At 35.2% G+C, this 26,738-nt stretch overlaps 2 protein-coding genes across 3 annotated transcripts in view; both read left to right on the top strand.

The window, feature by feature from the left end:
* Positions 1 to 365: 365 nt before the first annotated feature.
* On the top strand, positions 366 to 4,020 carry LOC120632169 (dynein regulatory complex protein 9-like). Its single transcript, XM_039901976.1, has 9 exons — positions 366 to 482; positions 1,002 to 1,108; positions 1,442 to 1,512; positions 2,430 to 2,598; positions 2,873 to 3,019; positions 3,120 to 3,225; positions 3,340 to 3,534; positions 3,615 to 3,746; positions 3,823 to 4,020. Exons 1-9 carry the CDS (start codon positions 396 to 398, stop codon positions 4,018 to 4,020), a joined length of 1,212 nt encoding a protein of 403 aa, XP_039757910.1. The 5' UTR covers positions 366 to 395.
* A 1,051-nt stretch (positions 4,021 to 5,071) lies between these two features.
* LOC120632089 (serine/threonine-protein phosphatase 2A 56 kDa regulatory subunit gamma isoform-like) overlaps positions 5,072 to 26,738 on the top strand; it is a 73,657-nt gene continuing 51,990 nt past the window's right edge. The window contains exon 1 of one of the 2 annotated variants that reach the window (XM_039901878.1): positions 5,072 to 5,245. In XM_039901878.1, coding sequence (XP_039757812.1) covers positions 5,207 to 5,245 — 39 coding nt within the window. In that variant the 5' untranslated portion in view covers positions 5,072 to 5,206. Of the gene's footprint in view, positions 5,246 to 18,165; positions 18,259 to 26,738 lie in introns of those variants that run through there. The other variant, XM_039901877.1, reaches the window with a different exon arrangement.

Below are 26,738 nucleotides of genomic sequence, written 5' to 3' on the forward strand. Positions count from 1 at the left end.
CAATGGTATCTTCGCAAGTACGTTAGGAATTCCTATAAGTTATCCCATACCTACAAAATATACAAGATAGAAACCGGACATTGACATTATCCTCAGGTGAGGGTTTTCAATAATGAAGCATAAAAGTTTGTCTATGACATCCATGTTAGGCTGAGATATTAGGGATTGCATAGAATATGTCGATGTTTATCGATAAATGAACAAATTAAATAAAAACTCTGACCTAATAAAGAAAAGGATTATTTTGCATCGACAAATTGATTATCCCTGGCTGGATAAAAACTGTTGCCCTCGTAAGGCCTTTAAAAATATTTCTTCAGTTGGACACCGGTTTGACATTTTTGATCAAGTCACTAGAAATTTGTTTATTAATTTTATTGTATAGTATTTTAAATATGCCGCCCTTAAGACTTGTTAGCGAAGTAAAAGGTGACTGGGGAACAGGTTCTGCATATGAAGTTGAAGCCAGTGAACAAAAAATGGTAAGAAAATTGCAACTAACTTGCTTATGACGGCCGACTGGCGCAGTGGGCTGCGAACCTGCTTCCTGAGTCGTAGCCGTGGGTTCGATTCCCACAGCTGGAAAATGTTTGTGTGATGAACATGAATGATTTTTAGTATCTAGATGTTTATCTGTATATTTATAAGTATTTCTGTGTATTATATTTATGGAAATATTCGTCAGCTATTTTAGTACCCAAAATACAAGCTACTCTTACTTTAGGGCTAGGTGGCAATCCGTGTAATGTCGTAGTATATTTGTATTTGTTTGTTTTATTTGTTTCAAAACAGTATTTAAACATGTTCTTCCTCTATTCTGAGCTTTAATTCAAAAGTTTTCGGTGACTACAGTCTTTGCATTTTTGCCTACCTAGATACCTATATCAGCATTTAGTGTAGGTAATAAAAAGCTACCCGTCTTAGGTTAGCGGATTTGCAATAATTTAAAGCCGGCGACTATTATAGGGCGCTTTGGTAAATTAAACAACTGTTTTTTTTAGGTGACAAGTTTACCAACACGAGCTAGCGGACGAGTACCACTTGTGGTACATACTTCTCTAGAGAAACTGGATGAACAAGAGGTTCTAAAAGATGAAACTTTAATAAGGTTCTAAATAAACATTAATATGATTTTCTAACTATACCTGTACTAAAGTGTTTATATGCAGGATTCCTATTTCACGAATCGCGCACTACGCGCCAAGATACATTTATGTTTATTTTTAGTTAAATACCTATATGAAAATATCTAGATAACCTATCATGGCTTTTTAATTAGCTTTCTGCATCTTAATCATGAAAAAAAAATAGAAGCTACTAAGCTAGATATCTGCAAATTTGCATAGATTTTTTTTGAAGAATATTTCCACAAAAAAACATTTCCTTATTTCATTGGAATTGATTAAAATAGCATAAAGAACGTCTTTTTATTGCATTTCAGTTTGCCCTTTCTGCATTCTGCGCTATTTGCTACGGTTTTAGAAGATGCAATTATTGAAATGCGCATATTAGGTAATATATTCATATTAGGTAAACTTGAGAGACTCCAGAATTCTAGCATTCGTTTCATATTTGGGTTGCGCAAATATGATCATATTTCTCAATTTCGGTCTCGTCTCAAGTGGTTACCTATCAGACTTCGCCGGAATTTGCACATTGTTTCTATGCTGTACTGTGTTTTATTTCATCCTTCTACTCCTCTTTACCTGAAAGAGAGGTTTCAATTTGTAGGACTCCCAGACGAACTTCGTTCTACGAGGAAGTTAGTCTTGAAGGTGCCTGGTCACAAATCCTCCTTCTTCAACGGATCATTTACGGTTCAGGCTATTAAAATATGGAACGCCTTGCCGTTAGATATCCGTGAGGCACAATCGATTGGGACCTTCAAGAAACTAGTAAAGGATCATTATTTGTCTCTTTCAGCCGAACAACGCTGAAGCGAATCATTTTAAGTGTGTAATTTGAATTATTTATGTATTTCATACTAATTGGGGATGTTATATGTAATATATTTATATAGATATTTATGTTATATATTTTATTTGTATTTATATGTAATATATTTATAGATATATATGATAGTTATATATATATATATATATATATATATATATGTATTTTATTTAAATTTATATATTTGTATAATTTTTAAATCTTATTTATTGCACCACCTACCTCTTTTCTATGTTTTTTCCTTTTACGCCATTGGTTGCCTGGAAGAAATCGCTATGTAGCGATAAGGCCACCAAATTGTACTCTCTTGATTTGTATTTATATCTTTGTAACTACTTTTTGTTTCTTTTGTGTACAATAAAAGTGTATTCATTCATTCATTCATTTATATTCTACACACTTTATGTTGTAGTTGTTTATTTTAATAAGGTGTTTTTATTGTACTTAAGATGTTTTTATAATTTTATGTCATTCAGTTGAATGCAATAATGAATTGCGTGTAATCAAGACAATGACTGATATGGGCGTACATCTGGCGCTAAAATATGGAGTGTCACAGCCAGATGTAAAAGATGAATTAGATGAAATTGATGCTAATAAACTGGATTGCAACGAATACAAGTTAAATAAACTTGATAATGATAGGTTAGTGTACTTGAATTTAAGGCTATTACTAAGAACCAATTGTTATAAATAGTAAAAAAATATGAATGAAAAACTGTCATAGTATTTTTTTTTGTACACTAAACTATGTAATACGAATAGGTCGTTGACTAATAATTACCTGACTAATAAGGAGTCGGGTTTAACGCAGTCTTGTCTTCTGTGTAATTTTTTTGAGTACTTAAAAAAGCTTTTGGTATTTTTGCCATGGTATAACTTTATTGGTACATAATTATTTTTTTACAATTAAATACAGAATTTGGCCTATGGTAGCACTAACAAATACCTACATACGTCTAGTAAGAGATAAAACTTTTGAAGCACTAGAAGAATCTGTAAGCAAAATTGAAAATTTGGATAAATATCGCGGTGAGCTCTTTGAAGCAGACTCGAAGAACAGATTGTAAGCGTGCATTTAATAATATTTTATCCATCAGTGTAATTTATATATTATATTTAAAATGAAAATTTATTAAATTATATATTTAATGAAATTATTACAGAATGCGACGGGACCTAAATAAACAATTGAGGCAGCAGCGTAACCATATAAAATCTGTCATATATGATACCAATACCAAAATTGATGAGCTGAGATCTAAAGTTGAAGTTTGTAATTTTACCTCTAGATATACTATGTTTAACAACAAGATCGAAATTTTTAACTCTGATTATTAAAGTTTGACTTGATAATTAGTTTAATATAGTTGAAATTGTTTTTAGGATGCTAGTTTTAATACAGAAATTCGTAGCCGGTACGTTGATAATTGGCAACTTGCACGCACTGAACAACATATAAGGAAAATTCATGACACAGAAGCAACACCTACGAACACGATAGAATATTATAAACAGAGAGCCTATTGTGAACAAAGAGTTCATACTGAAGTAGAGCTTTTATTCAATATAATCATAAATGTAATTGACTTCCTTATTGTTGTAATATAACAATTTGCTATTTTCTAGACAATTTACTAAAAGTATATTTTAAATTTCAGGAAACTCTTGATAAGATAGAGCATTGGATGAATAAATACGACAAAGATATGGAAGAATTAGATTTAAAAATACAAATAAAGAAAAATGACTATCAAAATATGCTAGACAAACGAATCAACTTTGAAGAAACGGTAATTAAAATGCAATCTAAATTAAATTTTTAAAATGAAATGAGTTCTATTCTCATAGTATTATGTTTCGTTTTAGATAGAGAAACATGATATTGCAATGAAGGAATGGGTTTATTTCAAAGAAGAACGAGAAAAGGCTCGTCTGTTTGTAAAGAAGATGACGAACTCAGCGATAACTATCCAAGCTTGGTGGAGAGGCCTGTTAGTACGCAAACAACTTGGCCCGTATAAAATTTCTAAAAAGAAAGGAGAAGATAAGAAGAAGAAGAAATAGTTTTTGGTAGTCTTGTTAATTTAGAAGAGGTTTAAATAAATATAGTAACTTTATTATAGTAGTCTTATTTGAAAGCGTATTATTAAAAGAAACCATATTAATATTAATTAAAATATGAAAATACTAGATGTCCTGTGAGTCCGCCCGCGACCAAACTAATACTATAAAACAACATGACGATCCTTCCAAAATAAACAAATCTATCCCTCGGGAACCGTATACACAGAGATAAAAAGTTAGTTTGTGCTGTTAATAAACTCTGTGTGAAATTTCCATCTAGATATTTCTAGCCGTTAAGACGTGTTACTTACGTGACTTAAGTAACAAACGAAACATACTATTTATGTATGTGTCGTTTGTTACATAAGTATTTATGTATGTTATTCATAAAAATATTCATCAGTCACCTTAGTACCCATAACACAAGCTACGCTTACTTTGGGGCTAGATGGCGATGTGCGTATTGTCGTAGTATATTTAGTATATTTATACTAAGTCATAAAAAATATTTTTAGGTAAGGATTTCTATCCTTAACTAAAAATATTGTGTGGCACTCTAGGACTACAGCTAAAATAAAGTAGCCCGTGGACTAAGTACTGGGTCAATCCACTGCGACCACGAACGCTTCATAACTTTGCCAACGACGCGGCACCACCCACTGGTGCTGTTCTATAAGAATACTAAACTCATAAATAAACCTTACCTTCACAGAAGATAATATACCAGGTAAACATGAACCACTAAGGTTCCGACTGGGTTCAACCATAAATCTATTTCCATTTACTCAAAACGTAGTGTAACGTTATTGGGATTGTACGATATTTGGTAGATAAAAGGTATTAAAAAGTAATGATTGCTGCAAAATGATACAAGTTGTCAGTAACTAAGTACACAGAAACTGTAAATAGCCACAGTATCCCATTTTTAAGAGTCGGCATTATCGATACGAGCATACAAACGCTTTACGGTGCGTCACTGCTATCCACAGACTACTGCGAGTCTATGAAGCTATGCCTGCCTTGCCATGTCAGTTGCTGAAGTTGAATTCGGTTTATGGTTTATGGTATGCGGCTCCGTTTTAATTTTTGTGACCTGTAACGTATTTTATTAATTATTGTGAACCTAAGTGAATTTCAGTGTTGTGAAAGACAGAAGTTTAAGTGTGACTAAAAGTTGCAGGAGGCAATGAAGACCAAATGTAAAAACGACGACAATGAGACTGAGGTAAGTGTGCTACCTAACTAAAAACTATTAAAACTCAAGAAGTAGTCAGTGTATTAACACTCTGCAAAAGTTTGTTAAAAATAATTTCCTAAGAATGTAATATTTATATAATTCTACGTAATTAACCTTTTTTGTGAAACAACAAACTGTCTGTTTACGACATTTTGACAGTTTGACAACACAATTTTGGTTTTTTTTTGCCGACTGTACCTAAAAGAGGGTAATGTTGTTGTTTTAAAATAATGGCAAAATGAAATGTTATCTAGGAATCTAAAACAAAACTAAACAAAAAAAAAAATATTATTCCAATTTAGGTTACTTGGTTACCAGTTTAGTGAGTGTTTGCACTTACTACTAGTTTTTACAAGAAATGCTTGTAAAACTACAAAAATTCAAAGAAGTATCACAATTTAAAATAGTTTTATTTTAAGAAGGCCTAATAGACGCTCATTTAAAATGCCAAGTTTTGTCTGTTTGTGTCAACTACCATGTTTTGCAAGGGAGATTCTACTGAAAAGAACCTAGTAACAAACTCACCACCAACTTTGAAACATCTCTGACAAGAGGTTTCTTAATGAGGTTTTCTTAATGGCAAAAACCATTTAGAGATAAATGACATGTGTAGTATAGAAATAGAAAACATTTTAATAGATTCTGTACATTCTGCAGTCTTATTGACTTATAAAGATAGCAATTATATTTCTTCGTTGTATAGCTCAGTATATACCTAGGTGACTAAGGTATACCATAGTCATCCATAATGTGTGTGAGACCTTAGCATATATGAGTCGTCAGCAACTTATTACCAGCCCACTTTAAGGTGGTCTCTTCTCAGTTAGAAGGGCTTAGGCCATTGTCCACCACGCTGGCCAAGTGCGGAGTGGTTGACTTCTTATGTCTTTGACTTATTAATTCATTATGGAGAACTCTTAGGTATGCAAGTTTCCTTGTGATGTTTTCCTTAACCATTATAGCAAACCCTGGAATGCACCTGTGAATTATGTTATGGCCAGCAAAGTGGGAACCCCATGCCCCACTTTCTGGTAACCTTGTTTTTTTGGCAAATACATTTTATATTTTCTCTAATTGTTTTAAAGTTCTGAACCTTTTTGCAATTCAAAAAATATAGTTATTGCCTCATAATAATGCTTATTTTCTATAAAAATAACAATTGCGCTGCAAAAACTTGCTCAAAATATTAATATTATTTGTGATGCTCTGCTATTACCCAATAGAACCTCAGTAATACATAAATGTAGACATTCTAACTTATCCTTGGCTTTTTGCTCTATCTCCTCTCCTGCCCTCCAATTTGTGGCCTATGATTAAACTAATAAAAGGCAGCAAGCCTTAGTTATGATAAGGTCATAACTTAAGGCTTGCTGCCTTATATACCAGCTTGTGGAAAATATAGTTTTAAATTAAAGAATTCAATTGCAAAAGTGTATCTAACCAAAATAATAAATACATTACATTGTTTTTATTGATTATGTAAGTTTATTAGTCAATAAACTTTCAAATGAAGGACACTTAAGTCAACTTCAGAAAATTTATTTAATTACTAGCGGACCCCAGCACCATCGGTTGGGCTGATTTGTGAATCTAAACCATCTAACACATACCAAAAAATTCATTCAAATCAGTCCAGCCGTTAAGGAGGAGTTCAGTGATATACACTCACAAGAAAAGATCACACTTTATATATATATATAAAGATTTTCATAGCTGTACTACATGTCCATACCATAACATGTGGTACATGTTGTAGTTGTAGTTAGCATTGCTAACTTACACCATCATGTACTGTGCACATGGACTGTAAACATGATAAAAGATAAAAATAATCCTTATAATATAAGAGAACAACTAGTAACATAACTCTACTTGCCATGGGCCTGCTTCACAATGTATATTCGTTGAAGCCTTGTTTATGAGACTAATCTATTGATGATAACTTGAATTGACTGCTACACTGCTTTTTCAATAGTCTTTAGGTGCAGTTGAAGATGAGTAAACCTATGGAGATGTACATAGATAAACCAATTATAATACATTGGAGAACAAGATGCTGAAGTGATAGAATAACATTAAACTTACCCTACTTACTTATAATAGTTCTAAATCCAATTTAAATACATAAGATTGCCCTTTTATGCAAATATACCAAAATACAATATCTTCCTAAATTATGTCATTTTTATCACTCTTCATCAAGTCTGATTTCAGCATCATGTAAACAAAGTTTATTCACATCTATGTATATAAAAGAGAAAGTGTGTGGATATGTTCCGTATAGGCTCCGAAACGGCTGGACCGATTTCAATGAAACTTTCAGGGAATCTCCGGATTGACCTGGCGAGTAATCCTTTAAAGTTTGGTGACGATCGGAGCATTTTGAAATGTCAAATACAGCTTTTATTTACTATGATGATATTGTATTGTTGGGCGTACATGGGTGTAGATAATGATCTTCACCCGCTCGAGAAGAGAATAGAAGAGAATGAATACGGAGAGAAATAAATGATTTAATATATTATGAGACTTAAATTAAAAATTTAATGATGTAAGTTTATTGTTAAATTAAAATAAAGAAAAATCTAGCCCAGCGAAGCGGGCTGGGTACGCTAGTGATTTATAAATTAAAATAATCATTCAGAAAGAATATTTCATCCTGTTAATCCACAATAGAACAATTATTAATTTTATCATTGAATTGTCAATATTATAAAGGACTTTACAATTCAAGCATACACTTGAAAGATACGCACGGAATATCCGCACACGCGATTATAGTACTTATTTGCACATATTAAAGTAAATTATTGTAAATGTAAATTGAACATAATAAGATAATTTCATGTGTTGTTGTTTGCTAAGATTTGGCACTGCTCTCTATTTGAACGCAGTCTGTAGTGCGTTCGGAACATAGGTGGTGCCTGTAACGTCGCGTTTTATTTTTTTAATCTTCATAGGTATGTAAGCTGTGTCTCGTTTCGATATTGTTTACGTGCGAAAACGTAGGTACTAATTAATTTATCTGTGTGGCATACAAAAGGTTTGGCATTTTTGCAATCTTTGGCAGCATTCTGGAATTCGTTTGCGCTCGCATTTACATAAACATAAAGTTTTTAAATAGCTAGCAAGCAAACCGTGCCTTTATCTGATGCGCGTCTGTTACCTTCTATTTTTACATTGTTTATGAAGTGAAAAGATTCGGCTGGAAGTTTAGGGTTATCAAAATTCGTCATTCCCGATTAATTGTAAATAACCTGAACTAGTTTTTTTTTGTGAGAAATTTCTTTACTTTAGTGTGACCACTTGGGAGTAAACCATCTAAAACTACTTTTATCTTAATACTTTTATAATTCATAAATAAAAAAATATTTTAAATAAATTAAGTAAGTCTTTACTAAACGATAAACAAAATATGGAAAAAAGTATGTTTTGGAAATCGTACGGAAAAAATAAGAATTTTTTGCGCTACGTAAAAACAGCTCATTACAAACCATTGATTTTGTGATTACAAACATTTAAACATTTGACAGCCGGTCGCCGTAGTAGGCAGCGACCCTGCTCTCTGTGTCCAAGGTCGTGGGTTCGATTCCCACTACTGGAGAATGTTTTTGTGATTAACATGAATGCTTTTCAGTGTCTGGGTGTTTATCTGTATATTATAAGTATTTATAAAATAATATTAAGCTATCTGTGTATCCATAACACAAGCTACGCTTTATTGGGGCTAGATGGCGATGTGTGTATAGTCGTAGTATATAAATAAATTCTGGATTGGGTACTATAATTTGATCTGTGCCAAATATTTTATTTTGATTATTATTTTAAAGACTGATCCTAAAATTCGTATTGAATTCATTGATAGTTTTCAAGAAATAATAAAAATTATATTTTGATATAAATACGGGTGCATTTTCTATACATGTCATGTGTGCGACTCAAACAATGCAAATAAATAAATAAATATAGTACGACAATACACACATCGCCATCTAGCCCCAAATTAAGCGTAGCTTGTGTTATGGGTACTAAGATAGCTGATAAATATTTTTTTATGAATATAATACACATAAACACTTATAATATACAGATAAACACCCAGACACTGAAAAACATTCATGTTCATCACACAAACATTTTCCAGTTGTGGGAATCAAAAACACGACCTTGGACTCAGAAAGCAGGGTCGTTGCCTACTGCGCCACTCAGCCGTCTAAAGAGGTGTCTTAGTCGCTATCAACTGAATAGAAGACTCCGACGTTATGTCACTTTTTTATTTGCATACGACAGCCGGTGTCTCTTAGTGTCGTATCTTCTGTTTTTACAAAGTTAGCATGTAGGTATTTGTTCTCGCAAAGCAATTTTTCAGATTTAAATGATAACGAATTTACACAATGACAACAAGCAAGTATTATAATCCTGCAATAAAGTCTTAATACGAGTAAGTTTTACTACTCCAAGGTTTTGGGATTTTTTTTAACGAGGAAGAATATAATTTAATACGCGTTTACGTTGATTTGTAAGGTTCATGTAGGTTTCCTCACGATGTTTTCCTACACCGTTGCAAGTGATATTTTAATCACTTAAAACGCCCATAATTTAAAAAAGTAAGAGGTGCGTGCTTGGATTCGAACTCGGCTCCTCGAAAGTGAAGTCGAGCTCGTACCCACTGGGCTAACATTTGCTAGGTTAGTTATTATAAAATGAACGTTTTTTCTTGATTTTCGACACCTTTCACCTGTTGTTCCTAGGAATATGAAACAATAATGACAACTTAAATATTGCGTAAAATAATATAATAAGTTGTACCAATAAAAAATATTTTTAATGTAAAGCAACGCCTTTTCAAAGTTACAACGTCTATTCAATTAAGACCTGTCGGGAACGATTTTTTTCAACAGCTAAACTAGAATATAGGTGTGTCATATATGTATATTTTGCTATATGGTTTAGCGCTTCCAAGTTCGACCGCTAAACAGATTGATTTCATGTGGCTTGGGCGTTGTGTTGGTTATTTTCCTGCTACAAACGTATTGCTTTACGATGTATCGAAATAGAATTGATGCTGTAGAGATGAGTTTCCTAATCGATAACATTTTGATACAATATAACTGTTACGTTGCGTTCACTCAAATAGTTTGCGCGCCTTTAAAGCGGCCGCCGGCTCATGTCTTTAAAGCCGGCGTCTCGTCAGCTTCTTCTTAAGACTGCACGTAGGTACATTATGTGTGTAAACTGCAAGCTTTTTAAAGGTAAGAACTGTATTGCAGTTATTAGACTATACATCGACAATTATGCTCATTCTGAATACATTAATATTTAATCTAACCTTTTCCACAGGAAAAATTGTGAATAAGACAAAACTGTTTTAGACCTGTCAATTTACTTTAGATATTTTTGAACAACAGAATTGGCACCATTTCTTTAGCTCAGCAATGAGTAACATAATATCTTTTCACTATCGTCGAAAAACGTTGACATGTAAACAAAAATAAAAAAATTAAAAATAAAAAATACAAAAATGTTGTTTGGAATTCCTTAGCGGACAACCATCAGAAGAGTTTTATAGAGTGATGCAGGGGTGGACATTCACTGCAGATATCAGTATCACTTTAATAGCTGTTATCTTTGAAACGTGTGATAAACGACCAAGACACCGGGAAGTATCTTTGCATCGTTCGAGTCCATATAGGACTGGAGTGTATCGATAATGCAGTCGTATTTATATCGAAATACCCACCAACTGAATGTCATGAACATTGGTTTTTAATCAAATATAATTTTAATTGTTTCTTGAAAACTGTCTATTAATTAAATAATAATTATTAGCGTATTTGTAAAAATCCTAATCAATTTTATAAAATCTGGCAAATATGAATTTATGGTTATCGAAAGTTTAATTACTAACCCATTTTTTAAATTTACTGTAACACTCTTAAGATTTTTTCCAAATAATATCTACTGGTATTGATGCCGGCCGATGAAATGTCATGGCAGTTGGTGAACAACGCTCCGTACTAAAATATTGAAACCCCCAAAACCTATCTGAGAGGCAGGTTCTATGAGAAGACGCAACCGAAAAACTCAACAATAGCTCTTTTCCAACCTCAATGTTTTACAACTTAAACAATGTATCTTATGTACCTACTGGTGGATCAAATTGATTTCAAGCAACTGTCATTAGGTGCCTTATTCTTCAATTGGCTTGTTTCCTTAGTAGCCTTATATGACACCGGGAAGAGGAGGTACAGTGAGAAATATATTCTGATCTGCCTTCCCCACACGGCAAATGTTTATCTTCACAGTTTGGGTGTTTGTGTTTATTGTCTCTTGCACGGTTATTCCAATTAATCAAGTCTGTCAAAAGATTCCATAAATAGACCAGAGCTAATTCGTCCAGTTTGTTCTGCCAAGGGTTGTTTGAGGGCGCGTCACGTGGTGCGAATGATGTGCGTAACATTGGGTTAATGAAAATTGCCAATTAACGCGCCCCATTTCTAGCAATCAAATAGTACCTAGCCTCAGACGTCAGATTGTTTGTTTATGTAACATAACATACCAATCCATATGTAGAATCCATAGGTAGATGGGTTATATAAACCAAAGGATTCATTTATAGATTTTGATAAAAAGGACTGACTTCTTGCCATTTTAGTCTCGTGGTTATTACGTTCAACTACAGATCACTTCCTCAGTTTGACTCCCGGCTTGGGCCAAATATTGATAGGTATTTTATTTTATTGAACTAGAGTTGCCGACAGCTCAGCGACCGCGACGCCGAAGTGGCAATGGGCGGGGCACATAACTCGGAGTACAAATGGACGTTGGACGATGCTCCTAAGATGCTGGAGTGTCCACGCCGCAACGGTAAACGTAGCGTTGGTCGGCCCCCAACGACGTGGACATCACCACGTGGTAATCGAAAACCCATCGCCTATAAACAGAGCAATAATTCGCAGGGTATGTGAGGGACACGCCCTGCAAAGTGCCGCCCTGTGTCTATCAATTAGAGATGTAGGTGTGTAACAACGCCTTTCAGACCGGAACACAGCAATGCTACTTGGCGACAGCAATGTTGCTTTGCAGGATATAGAGGCATGCCGGTAGTACATCCGCGAACGAGTTCCGTCTCGAAAAGATCTACTATCTACTAATAAAACTTGTTTTGTCATATAAACTCATTGGCGCGCTTGCTCTTCAATTATATTTTAGTACTCCATGGAATTGTGTCAATAAGTCCTAATACTTCGATACAAAAAGTCAAATTCGCCACTTTATTGGAGAGATACGAAACGTTTGAACTGAACCCCGTTTGGAAAATTTACGCTCTGTTTAGTTTTCGGGTGAAGAATGCTTTGCCTCGTGTGAAGTCGACTATTTTAAACTTATCTTGTGTTCATGTATTTGTCTTCCAGTTTGTTTATACTGAACATGTTTTAAGTAGACTATATACTCAGCAGTCATGTTTGATAACATCCACTACCAACAGAAAAAGAGACATGTTGCACCAAAGGAACGGATATTATGAAGCGTTGGTATTAAATATTAATGCTATATATTTTGGGACCTAGCGATGATCTTCCGCGAAGCCAGTAAAATTGTCCGTTGAACGGTACAAACGGAATTTAGTGGATTTCTTTGGTGTATGTTACCTAAAATTTGTTATCATCTGATACGGATGAATCCGTACTTAACCAGCGTCTACTACGACCCTTCTAACTTTCGGGAAAGCCTCTGGGCCGTAGTGGGCCGGTTATGGATTAATAATGATGATGCCAGGGCAAATTTTACTAACTACCAGATAAAGAAACAATGAAATTTTTATAGGTGGTTAAACTTAATGATTTTAACCAAGCTATTGTGTGTGAGAGTTTAATGATTAATCTATGGCTTTTCGATTTTTGCTCATCTTCGAGCTACTGAGGCACTGGGTTAAACATACTTTGAATGTTTATCAGGTAGGTATACTAAGTTCGATGTATGATTCAAATTTAGATGTAGAGAATTCGCAAAATAACAATAAATGCGAATAATAATAATAAACTTTATATATAGGTTTGTTCTTAAAAAAATAATCAACTTACAAATTTTAATTGATATGTACTTATTCTAATGGTTTTGTATCAGGTGAAAACACGGATAAAACGAAAGTTTTCTAAAAATGAAACCTATTTACAACGATTAGTTTAGATTGATATTCGATAGGTATATATTATAGTTACATATTAGGTTGAGGAAAAAGTTTCATCGCATTTTTTAAGGAAATTCAAAACATTTTTTAATATTGTTTATTTACATTAAACTAGAGTGTGTAGATACCATTTTGTTTGATAACTTTTTTCCATCTTGTAGTTAGGGACATAATCCCATTGCTATAGAAAATCTGGGGCTTCTGATCTAAAAACCGCGACAAGTAGTTATGACTGTTCCCCCTTGATGTTAACCTGACACTGCCTAAAGAATTCTGAAGGGACCGAAACAGGTGGAAATCTGAAGGTGCAAGGTCAGGATTATACGACGGATGCATTAACACCTCCCAGCCAAACTCTCTTGATTTTTGCTGAGTGGCTAAAGATGGCGTTTTTATGATAAAATACACCCCTTCTGTTGATTAATTCCTGCCGCTTTCTCTCAACTTCTTGCTTTAATCTCATCGCAGTTCGCAGTAGAGTTCAGAATCGATGGTCCTGCCTGGTGTTTACAGCTCATAAAGAATAAAAATCGCACATCCTAATTTGAATTTGGAATTTTCTTCTTTAAAATTTAAACTTTTAATGATACCAAAACCAGCCAGATACAAATATTATAAGAGATTTTATTACAAGTTCATACATACTATAATGTGAAAAGACTTTTCCCCCAACCTATTATACACAAGAATTGGTCGTTTAAACGATTGCGTCGTGTTCAGTTATATTTATTTTATACAGTTATACAATATTAATATACATGCTGTTATTTAATAATATTGGCAATGACGTGATATATTTGCTTTCTCTTCCACGTGGGAGGTGTATGCGAGTAATTTTTCCGATATTTTGGAACTGGATATAATGAGATTAACACTCAAATGCGTGGTCCGGATTCGCAAATAGATGAATGTTTATTTATGAATAGGCATTGAAATGAATAGCAGTGAAAACCTAGTGGTTACTTCTGACTTTAGGGGTTAGGGACACAGTTCGATCAACCTGGCACGCACGATGCCAGCTCTATCTTTTCGAAGGTATGTGAGATTTTTTTATTGCTGCACTTCTGCTGAAATATTAAGGCGTACAAAGCAGTTTTTTTACGTTTGGCGTAATATGTGAAAATTGTAAACCGACTGCGCAGTCCGCATGTAGTTTGTGTGAATTTCTATATACCTACTGCACGTTGTATAATTTAACTGCATTAGTCCTCCGTTATTTTGCAGTCAATATGCAGATACAACTGCAAACTGAGTCGGTGTGTGTAGACACTTATGTCCATTTTCTATATTCAATCTCGTCATTTCAATAAATCAAATCAATCAATCTATAGATTACGGAGAATTTACTGAGTTTGATTGAGAGACCTAGCAAAGGTTGTTATTGTCCAAAAATATCCATAAAATTTTCAAGAATTAATAACAACTTATCAACAGATTACAGATAGATTGAATAATGATAAAAACGTTAGTTTACATTTAATAACAACCAGCAGATGTTAATGTTATAACGCCAAGATCGGACTGTAATACGAGGCACGGAAATCGATCCAATTAACACCTCCAAACTAGCATACCCATCCAGTCACCAAATTCGTACTAGCTTAACTAATTTTTAACGTTAGTAGGTTCTTTCTCGCATAGGCTACAAAGCCTTAAATTCCTCTATTGATCGTTTCTTCACTATGAACCCATTACCGACCAACTACAGAGAACGTCTATCCTCTTAGAAGGAAGAGACGTAATCCATCAAGCTGGCCAAGTGCAGATTGGTAGACTTCACACGCCGGAAAAAAGATCGCAGTTACCTAACTTTTTATCGTAAAAAATCATACTCACCAGGTATATCCTGTCGACTGCACCCAACTCTCGACCGGTGAGAATTGGGTGCAATCCTAACATCTTTTAGAACCCCGCTGCTGACCACAACCTCTTTTCATTTATTTAAGAGATTAAACTTTACTCCAATGCGGCGTGGCGGGCTATTATACTTGACGTTTCAAAACTGCTTATAAACTGGGCCTACTTGAAATAAATGAATTTTATTGTTTCCTATTATTATCACAAGCGATGATAACCAGGACGGATAGCTTAACATGCTCTCTGGAAGTACCTTATTTCTGGCTGACGTTGACAAATTCATAACAAAAACCACAAAAGCTAACAAACTTTGCCTTGATGTGGGTATCGAACTTTCGAACGAGCTCATGATCCGTAGTCGAACATGCTAACGACTCGACCGATGAGGCAGTTACTCACAGACAGAGTAAGTGGTTGGTTTGAGTTTATTAAATCGATATATATATATATGTCCCTTCCAGAGTAGCGCAATTCAATACAAAACGGACTTACATTATTCCAATACCATTCCAGTCCAATAGCAATCCAAATCTTACAGTGCGAATGCCACTGGAATAATTCACACAGCGTCGTGGTGCCAGTACCTATAGTGTATATTTTTCTTTTTATGTGAATATGTAAAAAGTATTCCCATTGCATTTTTGTTCAAATTATGTTTTTAAAAATAATAAAAACATGTAAGTATTCGTAAAGATGATCTGTTTTTTCAATCATAGTTTTAGTGTAAACTAAATAATGAAAATAAAATTTTGATGCAAGTGCTGAAAAGATGTCGTACCACACGTAGCCCGAGCTGCATTTTGTAATGTCATATTAATTGTGACGAGTGAATGATAGTTCCGCGCGTGTCATAAAGCCTTTTTTAAATACATAATGTAAAAAAAGTCATTCATCACTCACTCTCAAAGTCACTCAATCAGCTGGTGGTGAAGCGATTATAGACTTCGACTTCGCTGTCGGGGAACTTTTCTTAGTTACGTGCGTTTTAAGCAATTTGAATATCACATGCTTTAACAGTGAAGGAAAATATATTAAGGTGCCTAAACCTACATGCCTCAGAGTTCTCCATGGTGTGCGGAGTCCAACAATCCGCACTGAGCTAGTGTAAACTGAAGTTCTCTGCCTTAGTATAAAGTAATGATCTTTAAATTGCTAAAATAATGATGTCAACACAATCCATTCTATTCCAGCGCTGCAATTAACTTACTGAATCACTTGATTTAAATATCGTGAACCGTAAATTAGATCGCAGCTTGAAAAATTTGGAAAATCCAAAAGTGCACGCCTCATAATCTCATTTTTTTCACAATAAAATTGAATTTTTTTTAACTGAAACTTTCAATGCTCATTACAATTTTTTTTTTCATATTAATTATTATTCATTTTTTGTAAACAAGACACGGGAATGTCATAATGATTGCACATTGAAAGTTACAATTAATATTAGCTAGAATAATTACATGGAAATTTAACGACAGTGAATTGAACGCTCATATTAACTAAGAAATTATGTGTTACTTTAGATAATTAAAAAAAATTCCGATACGATCATTTTTTCGACCAATTTTGATGCCACATACACCCGTCCATACACGGACGTCCAGAAAAGATTATGTTTAATGTTATTATTTACTATGTTAAACAAAAAAATTGTTATTGAAATGTATTTTATGTGCCTGACAAATTATTTGACTTGATATTAGTGTACTCAAATTAACCTGTAAGTGCAATATAAATAACAAAAAATCAATTTTAGTTTCGAGAAAACTGCTTTTTTTGAAATGTCGAGAGTAGAGCACAACCTCAACGCTTCGCTTATGAGGCGTGCAATTAGAAGAAGCACTCGCTTCTTATCGAACGAAAAATATTAATACTGATTATATCCCGTCGACTGTACCCAACTCTCAACCGGTGACTTAATGCTTTATAATTATAGTTAATTTTTATAGCCATGATGTCAGTGTGAGTTGACGCTGTAAATAATCGAGATAATGCTGCTGTAAAAAAATAATTTTCTGGTTTTATGACCTCAAATCTCGTGCCACATTTTATTAAGAACGTAGACAACGTATTTCATATGTCACATGTTTAATGCCGTTTCTTCTAAAACTTATAAAAATTGCAACGTTTACAAATATTCTTGGATTTCAAAGTACCTACTTCCGAGTTTTACGAAAGAACCAAAAAACTAAGGAAACTGTAGAAGTTTTCATTAGTTTTTTTTATTATCCTATTAACGTCCCAATTCTGGGCGCCCACGGAACGCGTTGTCGGGTCGAAGCGTTTCATTCAGTTTTATACAAAAGAAAAGAGCTGATAGTAATCTTAAAACCATAGCGATCAAAGACTGTATCGAATAAAAAAAAAATTCGCATCAGACAGACAACGCTTCTTTTGGGTCAGGGGCTAGTAAAACGTTTCCAAACAAACAAGCAATCAATATCAAGATTTACGTAGCCCCAAAACAAGCGGCGACTCCGGTAAATAGCGCGGTGACGCTTTTATCCGTCCATCGTCTAATCTAATTTTATATGAGACGATCGCTATAATTCTTTTAGTGTCCGTCTGAACACAGTTGCCTAAACTTCCAGCCAGTGTATGTGACTCATTTGCGAAGAAAGTTTGTGTACGAACAATGGCTCATACTATGTATTTGCGAGCCACCAATAACACCGGGTCAAAATTCGAAAACACGTTCGGTAAAACATACAGCTGCATTGCGAAAATAAGCAATAATACATTAAATATCATCTTTATATTTAATCACGAGTAGATGTGTTCGTTACTGAGTTAGTGAAAAAGTGAAAGAACGCATTTAAAGGTATTTTGACTGTGTTAAAGTTCTGAAAGTTTGGTCAAAATGTTGGCCTCCGCCGCTACGGCTAACATGAGCCGGAACTCCTTGTCTACGGTTTTTCAAAAGCGACGTTCCGTCGACCGACCACTTGTCATGGTAAGTTATTGTTTTGTCAAAGATACCGCAATGTGCCTTTTTACGTATTGTTGTTACATACCTAAAATACTAGCATACATATTGCTTACACTTATTATTGATTTGCGTAATAATAGTGTCATACCTAAAATACTAGCATACATATCACTTACACTTATTATTGATTTGCGTAATAATAGTGTCATACCTAAAATACTAGCATACATATCACTTACACTTATTATTGATTTGCGTAATAATAGTGTCATACCTAAAATACTAGCATACATATTGCTTACACTTATTATTGATTTGCGTAATAATAGTGTCATACCTAAAATACTAGCATACATATCACTTACACTTATTATTGATTTGCGTAATAATAGTGTCATACCTAAAATACTAGCATACATATCACTTACACTTATTATTGATTTGCGTAATAATAGTGTCATACCTAAAATACTAGCATACATATCGCTTGCACTCATTATTGATTTGCGTAATAATAGTGTCATACCTAAAATACTAGCATACATATCACTTACACTTATTATTGATTTGCGTAATAATAGTGTCATACCTAAAATACTAGCATACATATCGCTTACACTCATTATTGATTTGCGTAATAATAGTGTCATACCTAAAATACTAGCATACATATCACTTACACTTATTATTGATTTGCGTAATAATAGTGTCATACCTAAAATACTAGCATACATATCGCTTGCACTCATTATTGATTTGCGTAATAATAGTGTCATACCTAAAATACTAGCATACATATCACTTACACTTATTATTGATTTGCGTAATAATAGTGTCATACCTAAAATACTAGCATACATATCGCTTACACTCATTATTGATTTGCGTAATAATAGTGTCATACCTAAAATACTAGCATACATATCACTTACACTTATTATTGATTTGCGTAATAATAGTGTCATACCTAAAATACTAGCATACATATCACTTACACTTATTATTGATTTGCGTAATAATAGTGTCATACCTAAAATACTAGCAAACATATCGCTTACACTCATTATTGATTTGCGTAATAATAGTGTCATACCTAAAATACTAGCAAACATATCGCTTACACTCATTATTGATTAGCGTAATAATAGTGTCATACCTAAAATACTAGCAAACATATCGCTTACACTCATTATTGATTAGCGTAATAATAAGGTCATACCTAAAATACTAGCATACATATCGCTTACACTCTAATATTGATTTGCGAAATTAATGAAGTCGAATCAGCAATATGTCTCTTGATAAGACAGTTTAATTTAGATAACCAATCAGTAGTTCTGGTATTAGCCGAATTGCTGCCCAGCTACGGACCTAGTTTCTGCCAGCCGGCTGGCTCAGCTATAAGCTTTCCTCCTGAGCACAAATTGCCGAAAGACCTTTTGTAGTCTGCGTCTAGAACAAGGCTAAAGTGATTTAAGTATCTAAAGTCTAAGTCTATAATTATGGAATATTTACAAAATAAATTAACAATTTCTAGTTCTTGTGATGTGTTTTTATGGGTCAGATATGTGCCAGCGGCGTCTAAACTTATGTAGGTATTTCCAGCAGGAAAAATGTTACGATAAAGCCAATAAATTAGTTAAATGTCAGCCAAAATAATAACTACACATACATTTATAAGTCATGTTCGCATGGTACGGTGCTAAGAATATTGGCTGCCGTTCTACGCTAAACAGCTAGGGTATCCTTGGGAAAAAAATTAGGCATTCGCCGCCTATACAGGTAAGATAGCGATGTGTACTGTCGTAGTAAATTTATTTATTTAAGGACCAAATCGTAATACTCTTCAGGTCTTCCTACCAGATAAGGCATAGTATAGTAAAGCGCCAATTTTTGTATAAGTATAGAAAATCTGCCATATCTATTCTTCATTAAGATTATCTAATTATTAAAACATCGGACATGACATAGGCCGTAACAAGAAGTATTTTTAATTATCTAAAAATAACACAAGTTAGTTTAAATTTGATAAATTAGTTTTTTGCTAGGGTAGTCTAATGAATGTCATCGTCTTACGATAACGGCATGTATGAGACACGTTGCAGATACCTAGTTAGGTGGAGTGAAAGCTCATAACTTATACATATTACCGCAAATAAAATATGTCCGTCGTACGTACTATATTTATATTGATTTTTTTAGAAACTAAAAGAAAGGTTAAAAATTAATAAACTTTTAACAATCAATAATCCCGCTACCATTTAAGATCTAGATTACCTTTAACAAGGTTTATTTTGGAAGAAATTATGAAAGAAGCTTAAACAATAAAACTGCCATTGCATACTAACAAAATCGTGTGAAATAAATTGTATCCATCTAAAAAATACAAAAAGTCCTTCCAAAAAAGGAAGACGTTGTTCCATCAACATTTCCGTTATTAATTCTTCTTTAATTTTAGAAATAGAAAGTAATAAAAAAAAAGATTTTGCACATTAAAATAAATAAATTTGTAAGATCTGATAAATTTTGTAAGAGATAAAGGACATAACTCTTCACAGATAACAGCAAGTCGCAAGGCACATGAAACAACTGTTATAACCGATTTGGTGCAAGCGAACCGATTCGGTTGCGCGGGTCAGCTAGTAATAGGATAAATACTTAACCTACTTCTGACTTCATGCTACTAATTCTTGGAAGTGAATATTAGCAAGTAAAGTAGGTAGTTCGTTAAGGAGCTCTGGCTATTTCTGTATAAGACTTAAAAGATAATTGCTCGTTTCAAAAAGCACATCATTGAATTGATAGTAGATATAATCCTCTATTGAAAACTGGTTAAAAAATGCAAACATAGCGGAAACATCATCAGCATCATCATCACATCAACCCATTACCAGCCCACTACAGAGCACGGGTCTCCTCCCACAATGAGATGGGGTTAAGGCCGTAGTTCACCACGCTGGCCTAGTGTGGATTGGTGTACTGCACACACCTTTGAGAACTTTATGTAGAACTCTCAGGCATGCAAAATGGTTTCCTCACGATGTTTTTCTTCACCGTTGAAGCAAGTGATATTTTAATTACTTGAAACACACATAACTTAGAAAAGTTAGAGGTGCGTGCTGGGATTCGACTCGGCCACCCGAAAGGGAAGTCGAGTTTCTGCCCAATGCGCTATATTATGCGCATATTATGAATTATTTTATTCAAGATAAATAAAGCTTTAATGAACATGTTCTTTATAATAGCTGCATTGAAAATAACCATATGAATGAGTTACGTATTCGTCTCGCCGCAAATGTCCTTCACACATTAGTGACGGCCGGCCATTATGGCTACTTATTTCTTTACGTCTTTGAATACGAGTGGAATTTGCATACATTTTTTTTGATAAACCAAAAAAGTTTGTAATCTTGACTGCTAAACTTATTACTAGTTGTGGTCCGTGACTTCTTTGCTTAGAAGTTTTATTGCGTGAATGCTTTTATAAAAGTATACTTTAGTAGCTATTCCAGACTATAATCTAGCTCTGCAACATTACATCCAGATCCGTTCAGCCGTTCTGGCGTGATTGAGTAATAAACCTCCATTCAAACTTTAAAATGTATAATATTAGTGTTAATTTATGTTATAAATTACACCATACAGATTCTCCTGCTTTTCGTGGAGTAGAGCAAATTAGGCTTAATTTTCATGATATATCGTGGATTTCCGCAAAGTAACGCCTGCTTCTAGCCGATACCTCAGAGCAAACAGTTAATTTTATTTTTAATAAAATAAAAAGCATAATATCTATATTATACTTTTTAGATAGGTACATCATTTAATGTTATTGGATGTAATAAGTAAACAATAAGTAATACTTGTAATACTTTATGCAATATTAGCGTTGCCTTGCGGCATTGCTCGCACAAATTACGGGACGCGGGGTACTGTTACACAGTCAACATCCTTCATCAATAAATACAAAGATACCTAACGTAAAGATATTTTCAATCGTAATGGTAGTGATAAATATACAGACCTATAATATTAAGTAGTACGGATATAAAATATAGCCACCCATTTGAAACTTTCAATCACGTAAACATTACCAATCGCGAATGCCCTTCCAGAAGTCTACTCCCGTATCGGCTAACTTACTACGGCTGCAAATTATGTGTGGCTTAATAGCAGTACTACATATTATTTGATAGCGCCTGGTAAGCAATAAAATAAATATACTACGACAATAGACACATCGCCATCTAGCACCAGAGTAAGCGTAGCTTGTGTTATGGGTACTAAGATAGCTGATGAATATTTTGATGAATATAATAAAAATAAATACTTATAATATACAGATAAACACCCAGATTCTGAACAACATTCATGTTCATCACACAAAAATTTTCCACTTGTGGGAATCGAACCCACGGCCTTGGACTCAGAAAGCAGGGTCGCGCCCACTGCGCCAGTCGGCCGTCAAATGTTTGGTCAAGCGTTGTTGACCCAATTTTCAGTAAATGGATAAGTACCCGACTTTAGATGCTTGCAAGAGATTTTTGTATCCACCAGTCTCAGCTGCTATCACTAACAAAGTATAGTAATCTAAAGTCTCAAGTAGACACACATGTTGTAATTATCTTTGGTTAACCTTATAACTTTAAATTATACTTAATTTTGATTTATATAACTTTGATCTACTTATTTATTTCAATTTGTATATTATGTTATGGAAGAGCGGGGCCGCCTGCCACAAGTGCTAGTAGTAATACTAGTAACTTACTAGGATGACCCCAATTTCAATGTATTATTTTGCTGTACGAAACGAAATAAATAATTTTTTTTTTTTTTTTTAATTTTTAAAGGAAAAATCGAAATCGCATTTTTAGTTGATTCGTATGCTAAAGATTAACCAAGACCTTTTTTTTCAGTCCTAGTGAAGTCCTCATAAATTTGGCAACACTTATGTATTCAGTTTTGTTAAGCCTTAAGTGAGGGGTTTGTTGCCGTACGCTGAGGAGATCTGTGCTCTATCTCCAATCATGTTCATCATTTTATTATAAGTATAGATATTTGTAATGCATATTGTAATAAAATATCCTTTTGCGTACCCGAAGGGTGTCAAAGGGACCTTCTTAGTAGGAAGCCGCTATTCGTCTGTCCGCTCGCATGTCTGCCATCGGGTTCGGGCTTTATTTGATAATGATCGTTATACAGTCCATGACAATCATGTTCCAGTGGCCCTATACGAAAAATGCGAAAAAAAATCTGTTTTCAAGCGAGTCACCATATTATTTCCGACTGGTAGTGGCGTCCCAAGTTTGCGTCTTGCATGCTACCTATGAAAAGATGCTTGCTGGAACGTGCGCTTGTCATTTGTCGCTCGATTTGCGAAAGTTTGCACGCCGCGCCGCGCCGATAAGCTCGCGGTTGGGCCTTGCCTTAGTAATTGCCCTTTGAATAATTTTATAACATGTGACTCTTATGTCATAAACGCTATTTATTTTTAGATTCGGCGGTTGGCTTGGTTGGTTTGGTATTGATGAATCCGTCAGTCAGCTCTTTGTTGTTTTGAACAAGATGTCAACAAAATAATTAATATTTGTTTACTTATGTTCATATAACCAAATTAACTCGACATTATACCGAAGATATCCCAGACGTCAGCCTATACGAGATTAGTGTGGCTCTCAAGCAGCTTAAAAATGGCAAGGCGCCGGGTGATGACGGAATAACGGCAGAACTCCTGAAGGCAGGTGGAAAACCGATACTGAAAGTCCTTCAGCGATTGTTTGATTCCGTTATTCACCAAGGCACAACGCCAGAGGCATGGCACAGGAGTGTGGTGGTTCTGTTCTTCAAAAAAGGTGATAATACCTTGTTGAAGAATTACAGACCCATCTCGCTGCTGAGTCATATCTACAAGCTGTTTTCGAGAGTCATTACGAATCGTCTCGCTCGTAGGTTTGATGACTTCCAGCCTCCCGAACAAGCCGGTTTCCGTAAGGGCTTTAGTACCATAGACCACATTCATACGCTGCGGCAGGTTATACAGAAGACTGAAGAGTATAACCGGCCACTTTGCTTAGCGTTTGTGGACTATGAAAAAGCCTTTGATTCGGTGGAAACTTGGGCTGTGTTTAGGTCACTGCAGAGATGCCGAATTGACTACCGGTATATCCAAGTGTTGCAGTGTTTGTACAAAAACGCCACTATGTCAGTTCGTATACAGGATCAGACTACGAGACCAATCCAATTGCAGCGAGGCGTGCGACAGGGAGATGTTATCTCCCCGAAACTATTTACCGCTGCGTTGGAGGACGTCTTTAAGCTTCTGGAATGGAACGGACTTGGCATCAACATTAACGGCGAGTACATCACTCAACTTCGGTTTGCCGACGATGTAGTCATAATGGCAGAGACTCTGGGAGACCTAAATACGATGCTCGATGGCCTCAGCAGAGCTTCTCAACAGGTTGGCCTACGAATGAACATGAGCAAGACGAAGATTATGTCTAATGCTCATGTTCCGCTTCAACCAGTAATCGTTGAGAACACTGCACTCGAAATTGTTGACGAATACGTATACCTAGGACACACGATCCAGTTAGGTAGGTCCAATTTCGAGAAGGAGGTGAACCGCCGAATCCAACTCGGATGGGCAGCGTTCGGGAAACTCCGTGCCATCTTTTCGTCAGAAATCCCTCAGTGCCTGAAGACGAAAGTCTTCGAACAGTGCGTGTTGCCAGTGATGACCTATGGCTCTGAAACATGGTCGTTAACTATGGGCCTCATAAGAAGGCTTAGAGTCACTCAGCGGGCGATGGAGAGAGCTATGCTCGGAGTATCTCTACGCGATCGAATCAGAAATGTGGAGATTCGTAGAAGAACCAAAGTTACCGACATAGCTCAACGAGTCGCGAAGCTTAAGTGGCAATGGGCCGGGCACATAGTTCGGAGAAAGGATGGACGTTGGGGTCCCAAGGTGCTGGAATGGCAGCCCCGTACTGGTAAGCGCAGCGTTGGTCGACCCCCAACGAGGTGGACAGACGACATTAAGCGCGTCGCAGGTAGCCGTTGGATCCAAGCGGCTCAGAATCGTGGAACTTGGAACTCCCTACAAAAGACCTATGTCCAGCAGTGGACGTCTATCGGTTGATGTGATGATGATGATATGTTCATATAGCTATGATGAAGACGGTTAATGGGTGTCTAGCTTTAGAGACCCTGAGCCACTTTACTTTTTTTTTATATATGATCTTTCTTTAATAATTTATTGTCCAACTGCCTCGTTGTTCTAGTGGTGAGCATGTTCGACTTCAGTTCACGAGGTCCTTCCCCAGATCCGACCAATTAATGGTATTAGGTTTTTCAACCAGGAATTCTTAGCCTGGAGTTTGGAAATTGGCGGCGATTCACAGGTGTGAATCGCCTGCCACGGAGAGCTGCTGTCCGAACGGACTATGAGAGTGAGAGAATAGTGAGTTCACATGTGTTTGCGTGCACAATTGTGCACTATAATATCTTCCGCGTAGTTAAAACTTAAATCTCTCTGGAGATTGACCACCGAGGCCGAAATCGGTCAGGGAAACTGTTCATTTATCCAATCAGTAGTTTATCGCTATAAAAACCTTTACCGTATTTATACATAAGCCGTAACAGATGTTTTGTTAACAAGGTCAATGCAAGCTCCTATAGATACTTTGACTTTATTAACATCAGGCCACATAATCTATTGTGTTGAATTGTGTATAGCTTCGACTACAATCAGTATGAGAAAATATTCTTTACGTACAATAAAAATACTGAATTGGAGATTCATCGATCGTTGAACGCTCTCATTGTTTTTCAAAGAAATGTTTTACCGGAACGGATGAAAGCGAAATGAAGAATATTTCTGTACAATAGTTCGAATCGTTCATTCCATCGCACTGCAGGCCAACTGATAAAACTTGTATGTGGAAAGTTATTTAATACAGATTCACTAGGAAGGGCACTCTATAATTCTTTCTACAAAACTACTTAGTAATAACTGCAGTATATTGTTGGTTTAGTACTTAGCATGCTATGCTAAGGTCCTATGTGCGATCGGTTTAAGAATTGGTAGGTTTCTTAGTTTTTCTGTTAAGAAATTCCCAGTAGGTATACCATAGATAGGTAGGTAGGAAAGAACCATGGGTATAGCTAGTTCACCGAAACCTACTCCGGTTCAAGAGACGCAATACAAGTCCAAAGAGTTGAAATTCCGTCTGGAGACCTATATCCAGCACCACTAGAGACGACTACGGTGTGGTGAGTGGTGACAGCAGATCAAAATAAAGCCTTCTACCATCGTCTAGTGCAATCACTAACCCCTATGAACTGTTATAGGATATTGATGACGATGTATCGAATACTCATTTGCAATTTTAGTTAGTTCACTTCAGTTGGAGAAGAGTAGGTCATACAAAGTAAACAGGCGTGGTTGGCTTGCATCAGTGTTAAAATATAGCGTGCTGCAACGCTGGCCATACCGACAAACA

The sequence above is a fragment of the Pararge aegeria genome, chromosome 19 (genome assembly GCF_905163445.1).
Source record: "Pararge aegeria chromosome 19, ilParAegt1.1, whole genome shotgun sequence".
NCBI lineage: Eukaryota > Metazoa > Arthropoda > Insecta > Lepidoptera > Nymphalidae > Pararge > Pararge aegeria.

Coding starts and splice junctions, on each gene's coding strand:
- LOC120632169 (XM_039901976.1), top strand. CDS start 396: ATGCCGCCCTTAAGACTTGTTAGCGAAGTAAAAGGTGACTGGGGAACA. Junction 1,513..2,429: donor TATTGAAATGCGCATATTAG/GTAATATATTCA, acceptor TATGTCATTCAG/TTGAATGCAATAATGAATTG. Junction 3,535..3,614: donor TATTCAATATAATCATAAAT/GTAATTGACTTC, acceptor TTTAAATTTCAG/GAAACTCTTGATAAGATAGA.